At 38.5% G+C, this 7,406-nt stretch overlaps 1 protein-coding gene across 2 annotated transcripts; it reads right to left on the reverse strand.

Moving 5' to 3' along the window:
* Positions 1-542: 542 nt before the first annotated feature.
* LOC121517830 lies at positions 543-7,184 on the reverse strand. Of its 2 annotated transcripts, none has more exons than XM_041799885.1 (5): positions 7,133-7,184; positions 4,689-5,021; positions 4,252-4,560; positions 2,702-2,924; positions 543-2,602 (listed from the first exon to the last, which is right to left on the reverse strand). In XM_041799885.1, exons 1-5 carry the CDS (start codon positions 7,164-7,166, stop codon positions 2,437-2,439), a joined length of 1,065 nt encoding a protein of 354 aa, XP_041655819.1. In that variant the 5' UTR covers positions 7,167-7,184; the 3' UTR covers positions 543-2,436. The 2 variants fall into 2 exon arrangements, with proteins under 2 accessions (XP_041655819.1, XP_041655820.1); XM_041799886.1 differs by having other exon boundaries at positions 2,702-3,198.
* Between the last annotated feature and the right edge of the window lie 222 nt (positions 7,185-7,406).

A 7,406-nucleotide genomic window follows, 5' to 3' on the forward strand; every position in this document is an offset into this window, starting at 1 on the left:
AGGGCCAAGGCCATGCTAATCATTATATAGCATCCTCTCTTCTACAGTCTGTAAACGTCTGGGGAGTGGGAGATAGTTGCTGGAGTTTTAGGGAGGAATGCTGTCCCATTCTTGTCTTATGTATGATTCCAGCTGCTCAACAGTCCTGGGTTTTCTTTGACAGATTTTTCGTTTAATGATGCAGAAAATGTTTTCTGTTGGTTAAAGGTCTGGACTGCAGGCTGGCCAGTTGAGCACCCGGAGTCTTCTATTGTGAAGCCATGCTGTTGTGATGGATGTGGTATGTGGCTTAGCATTGTCTTAAATATGCAAGGCTTTCCCTGATAGGGAGCTTGTCTGGATAGGAGCATACGCTGCTCTAAAACTTCTTTATACTTTTCAGCATTGCAGTGTTAATTTTCGCAGCTATTTTTGATTTTACTCTTATTTTTAGTCTTTAAATGAAACACATTTTAGTTTTAGTCACATTTTAGTCACATTTTAGTCATTTCTATCCTTTTTAGATCTAGTCTAGTTTTAGTCCATAAGAAGTCCTCCCATTTTAGTCTTTACTTTTAGTCCAAGCATTTATTATTTTACCTAAATCTGGTACCAAATCATGTTGCAACCTGCCAAACCTGGGGTCCCTGCTTTATACAGCTGAGAGGCAGAATAGTGTTAATGATTCCACCTGGACTAAATTGTAAAAATTTTCCCCAAGACAGTCTGGCTGCAGAATTCAGGCCTTTTATATGGCTGCAGACTGCTAGCTAATGTTTTAGCTTCACTATTGATCACCATGTTGTAGCTTGTTAACAGGTAGCTAAAGGATTTGTTTTCCCCTTTTCTTTTAATTATCTATTTATTTTTTCCTCACATTTTTGAGTCCATGAGAAAGGATGAGGGCTTCCCTATATGGTTCTGTTTATACACTGAAAAAAGTAAAACAATGCTGTTGTAGGATTGATGTGATTTTTCATTTTATAACAGCCTAAAATTATTGATTTGTTCATTAAATCTAAATCTTATAAATTATCTTGATGGTTGAACCTATTTTATTTTTATTTAAACTGGCAGCTGGACACCAAATTAAATTGGATCAATGTATTTTTATTGCATTAAGCCTGCTGTGCTCATGCATATTCGTAACAACATCCTGAGTGGATTCAAAAAACACTTGATGCAACAGCAGCCGTCACTTTCTGAGAGGCTCTCCCTCTACACTCCAGCACGGGCATCCAGCATTGACCTACGTGTTGAAACACGTCCGTTGTGGCCTGTTATGCCTGAATAAATGTTAAAAAGGACATTTTGATTGCTGACCTTCCTAGCTACTCTGCTGACTTTTGACTGGGAGATTGATGGTTCAAATCCCAGTCAGAGCCCAAACTTTGGATAGAAGTGCCTGAAACATCAGGAGAGCAACATCCATTTCCTGCAAGGATCCTATACTACTGTTTTTTCAGCAATAAACTTCACAGGCATGTTTTGGGGACCTCTGAGACCAATAAAAACTTGTCTTAAAGGGCAAAATATGTCCTCTTTATTACATCTCTGCTCTCCCATTGGGCCAAAGAAGCAAGAGTTGTCAGGAAAAATTTGTTGAGGTGACTTTCAAGGCTTGTGAGAGGCATGGTGGCGCAGGGGTTAGCGCTGTTGCCTCACAGTAAGAAGACTGCTGGTTCACTTCCCGGTCTGGGCCTTTCTGTGCGGAGTTAGCGTGTTCCCCCTGTGCACGTGGGGGTTCTCTCCGGGTACCCTGGCCTCCTCCAACCTTCAAAAAAATGCTCATTAGGTTAAATGGTGACTCTAAACTGGCTGGGAATGGCTCCAGCCCCCACCAACCTTTATAAAATGGTTGTATGAACTTAAACATTTTGAGTTCAAATGAGTGGAATATTTATATCGGTTGATTAAGGGAAATTTTTTATTTTAGTTTAGGACAATCTAAAACAATAGGTTTGCTAAACCTTTAAACATAGTTTCTATGAACTTAAAAAATTTACATTTACCTAATTAAAAAAAATTGATTCAATTCAAAATGTTTCGTGTGATTGATTACCTCATTTTCTTTTAGGTTCAACCAATGTTTTACTTTTTTCAGTGTATAAGGTGCACACAATTTTAATTCAGTGCTATCTACTTTAGGAAGTCTGTGGTATGTTTCTCCATTACTTTATGGAGCTTAAGACGACATAAGTGACTGAAAGGGACCTGATATTGTTTTCAGAATAAACGACGTGGTGGTGCCAAAAATCCAAATTTCTCACATACAAAATTTATAAAAACATAACTGCAGTATTGAGACAGTCCAATAAACATGCTGCCATGCATTGCAGCCCTGTCTCTACTCAAATAAACACGTTACTAAAAAAAAAACTTTGATTCAGCTTGACATTACAAAACCAGGGCATCTGCTGATAGGACTTGAAAAGAAACGCCACTCTATGATGGATGTCACCGAGCCAAATGTCTGAATCGAGCCTGCCTCTTCCTCCTCCTTCTGGCACGTTTTTTTTGTCGTGAGTTCATACAAATGAGAAATGTGCACAAGAATATCAGCAAGGATGCAAAGATAATCCAGCGTAGAAGTGTGTACCACAATGGAAACCCCATCAGTGTCCTAAAAAAACAAAGATTTCATCACTGGTAATCATTTTAAGAAGTTTATCTCTTGCTATTCTTTCTTTCAAGGAAGGGAAAAGTGGAATAGTTGTGCTACCTGCAGAAAAAAGGTTCTTGATCAGTCTGAAGGACGGGTGAAGATTGGTTTGTTGCTGCAGTGTGGATTTCTGTGGTAGCTGGGCATGTGGAGGTGGTCAGGGAAGGAGTCGTGGTTAAAATTGTGGATGAGATGGTGGTTGTTGAGATGGTGGTTGTTGAGATGGTGGTTGTTGAGATGGTGGTTGTTGTCATTCTGTCAGCACAGTCATAAACAGGTTGACCTATTGATAAAAAGGAACATGAAGCCTCAGACCAGACCCCAGGAATAAGTTCTATACAGCTTTTGATTGAAGTGCGTTATAAATTCTTTTTAAATTAGATTGTGTTTCAGAATTTAATGTTTATATCTTAATGAGATCTGTTGGATTTACTGTGAATAGAGGAGGTAAGCATGTACAGTGCATCTGATTTAACTTAGAGAGTTAAACTGTGAAGCATGGTGGTGGCAGCATCATGCTGGGGGGATGCTTCTCATCAGCTGGCCCTGGAAGGCTCCTAAAGGTAGAGGGTAAAATGAATGCAGCAAAACACAGGAGGAAAATCTTATGCTTTCTTCAAGAGAACTACAGCGAGGGAGCAGATTTATTTTCCAGCAAGCAAGGCAGTGACCTGAAGCATACGAAGAAAGCTAAACAGAAATGGTTTACAGACAACGAGGAGAATGTTCTGGAGTGGCTGAGTCAAAGCCAACACCTTAATCAAATATAAAATCTGTGGCTGGACTTGAAAAGGGCTGTTCACGCCGGATCCACATGTAACCTGACAGAGCTTGAGCAGCTTTTGCAAAGAAGAATGGTGTACAATATCAGTGTCCAGATGTGAGAGCCTGATTGAGACCTGCCCACACAGACTCAGTGCTGTGATTGCAGCCAAAGGTTCATCTACTAAATACTGACTTTAAGGAGGTGAATATTTATGCACTTATTTTACGTTACATATTCTTATTTAATTGATGTTACCTCTTAGAATTCTGTTGACATTAAAGAGTTTTTGGGGATTTTGTCAAAAATGCTAAATTATACTGAACATAACTGATCTATAAAAGAAAAAGAAAGCAAAAGAAAAGAAAAAGAGCCAAGGCTAGAGCAAACATGTAAAAGTGTCAAAGCGGTTTGTTTACAAGACACAGAAAAGTGAGATTATGTCACAGTCTCATCATGAACGACATAGGTGTTACTTTATGTGGGTTAACATCCTGCTTACTGACACTGGCTTAAATAAGTGAGAGCATATAACAAGATTGCATGCCATAACCTCATCCATTTTCCAGTATACAAACATATATGAACAAGAAATTTACATACTTAATAAATATACTTGAACTCTTGTTAAAAAATTCTTGCACTAAGATATGGCAAAATAAGCAGAAAAAAAATGCACGCCTTTCTTCTTTGCATAACTGCTCAAGCTCTGTCAGGCTGCTTGGAGTCAGACATGATCATCCCCTTTCAAGTCCAGCCACGATGTTTTGATGCATTTTTGAGGAACACATGAAAAAAGAATTGTGCAGTTTAAATTTTTGCATAGATAATAACAGGAGTTTATTACCTTGCATCTTAATGACATAGATGCAGTCACTGTCTGAAGGAATCAGAACCTTCACAGAGAGGGTTTCACTCCTTTGACTGCTCACGTCATTACTGGCGATAGAGTAATAATCAACGTTGTCCCTTTTCAGTCTTCCACAGTACAGCTTTAAGTCTGAAGAGCGGCGTAGCATGTTCTGCTCATAGTACCAAGTGTAACGGATGCTGGTGCCCCAGTCACTACCACAGCGCACCATCACCGGCTGTCCCCAACATGTCAGCCTGCTCTCCAGAGGACTCAGGGGCCAAAGTCTGGGCTTAGAGACAGGAACTGACAAAGAAATGTAAGACATGCTTGAATGCACTCATTTTGGCAGAATAGCAGAATAAGGGACCAAATACAGTCCAGAGAAGATTAATGACACAGTGAAATTTGCATTAATCATGCTTCCTACTTACCATCAGTGACAGTCACTTTAACTGAAGTCATGATGTCAGCATAGACTTTGTCAATCCCAACCCAGTATGCACCAGTATCACTGAACTGGAGATTTGTGACTTTCACAAAGAACTTTGTTCCTCCTGCATCCACAATACGAGACCTGTGTGTGATTGTAGATTTAGCCCGTCCTTCTGAATCCAGTATAATCTCACAGTTGTCTCTAGACTCCCCTCGGCACCAGTACTTTTTACTAAACCGATAACTGTCTGCACCATATGTGCAGGAAAGAATGAATTCTCCTGCAAAATGAGCCGTGATCTGGTTCGTGTCACATCGAAGCGGCAGGCTCTCTGAAAAACAAGGGCCAATAAGAACATAATTGTCAGCCAATATTGATTTATATAACACCTGTTCAGAAACCAGAGCATTTAAAAAACAGAGCAGGTGCAGAACATACACTTTATTAAATCATAAACATAGAACCAACATAAATCCACCTAATACGACATTAAGCAACAAAAAAATGCAGAAAAAAATCTTTTATAGGTTAAAAAAAAAAAAAACTCAAGCAGAATCAGATTCAATTTGAGGAGCCATCTGCTGGGACTGATGGACTTGAAAGTAGGGTAACTGTGACTGTTGAGAGTTATTAGAGTAACTCTGTGACTGTTGAGTGTGATTAAAGTAACTCTGTGACTCTTGAGTGTTATTTGAGTAACTCTGTGACTGTTGAGTGTGATTAAAGTAACTCTGTGACTGTTGAGAGTTATTAAAGTAACTCTGTGACTGTTGAGTGTTATTAGAGTAACTCTGTGAATGTTCAGTGGTCATCAGAGTAACTCTGAATGTTCAGTGGTCATCAGAGTAACTCTGTGACTGTTGAGTGTTATTAGAGTAACTCTGTGTCTGTTGAGTGTGATTAAAGTAACTCTGTGACTGTTAAGTGTTATTAGAGTAACTCTGTGACTGCTGAGTGTTATTAGAGTAACTCTGTGAATGTTCAGTGGTCATCAGAGTAACTCTGAATGTTCAGTGGTCATCAGAGTAACTCTGTGTCTGTTGAGTGTGATTAAAGTAACTCTGTGTCTGTTGAGTGTTATTAGAGTAACTCTGTGAATGTTCAGTGGTCATCAGAGTAACTCTGTGAATGTTCAGTGGTCATCAGAGTAACTCTGTGACTGTTGAGTGTTATTAGAGTAACTCTGTGTCTGTTGAGTGTGATTAAAGTAACTCTGTGACTGTTAAGTGTGATTAGCGCAACTCTGTGACTATTGAGTGTTATCACAGTAACTCCATGACTGTTGAGTGGTCAACAGAGTGACTCTGTGACTGTTGAGTGTTATTAGAGTGACTCTGTGACTGTTGAGTGGTCATCAGAGTAACTCTGTGACTGTTGGGTGTTATTTGATTAACTCTGTGACTGTTGGGTGTTATGAGAGTAAATCTGTGTCTGCTGAGTGTTATTAGAGTAACTCTGTGACTGTTGAGTGTTATTAGAGTAACTCTGTGTCTGTTGAGTGTTATTTAACTCTGTGACTGTTGAGTGTTATTAGAGTGACTCTGTGACTGTTGAGTGGTCATCAGAGTAACTCTGTGACTGTTGGGTGTTATTTGATTAACTCTGTGACTGTTGGGTGTTATGAGAGTAAATCTGTGTCTGCTGAGTGTTATTAGAGTAACTCTGTGACTGTTGAGTGTTATTAGAGTAACTCTGTGTCTGTTGAGTGTTATGAGAGTAAATCTGTGTCTGTTGAGTGTTATTAGAGTAACTCTGTGACTAGATAGACAAAAGTACATAAGAATAGCACAGACACTTTTTGCAAAAATGTCTACGAAAACCCTTGAAAAGATGTTTAGTTTGTACTATCTCTTTAATTTTGACTTGGTTTGTCCTATTTGAGGTCCAAACTTTCTTAAATAAATCTGGTCAAAAGTATCAGAAAAATTTAGTTGCAATTTTCCTTGAATAGTTAAAACTGGATCTCAATCAGGACCCCTCATTATTACAGGTGATATGATATGTACAGTTGCTATATCTACCATATATGTCAGCAGAAAATTTCTTATCTGTCAATACTGAAATTTAACTCATCTTGCTATAATCTGCTAATACTAATATCGTGCCAACATTATCGGACAGAAACAAATGCTTCACATATTTGGCAAATCATGCTCCTTTTTTCCAGTACAAGGTAGGAAAAATTCTGAGATTCTGATGCAAAAATGAATCTAAACGTATGCTGTCATTCAGGAAAATAGTTCTTAAACTAAATGAGGTATTTACTTTTCATCTTTGAGTTACAAACAAAGTTTAGGGTCATTTAAACAGTCATAATAAACAACAACAGACAGTACAATATATTGTGTCAAAAATGAATTGTTACTTTCCCAATGGAAACTTGTGTTTCTTTTTAAAAAAAAGGCATATCAATTGAAATAAAGAGAATTACATCCGACTCACCATGAAAAAGCAAAAACAGACACAGCATCCTCATTTTGATGTGAACAGCCACCCGAACAACTTCAAAGTGATCATCACAGGAAACTGAAGAGGTGACCTATGGTGGGTTTAAACTTCCTGTTACTGTATGGTTCGTAAAATGTGCTAGTACATCCTGAGCACACGACACATTCTGCTCTGAAGCCTGAGATCAGGTTATAAAAAAGCATTCTACCTGTGAAAAAATGACTCTTCTAGTACTGCAACAGACCTTCGTCTTGAATTGTTCTTGATT

This window comes from Cheilinus undulatus, linkage group 11 (genome assembly GCF_018320785.1).
Source record: "Cheilinus undulatus linkage group 11, ASM1832078v1, whole genome shotgun sequence".
Taxonomy (NCBI): Eukaryota; Metazoa; Chordata; class Actinopteri; order Labriformes; family Labridae; genus Cheilinus; species Cheilinus undulatus.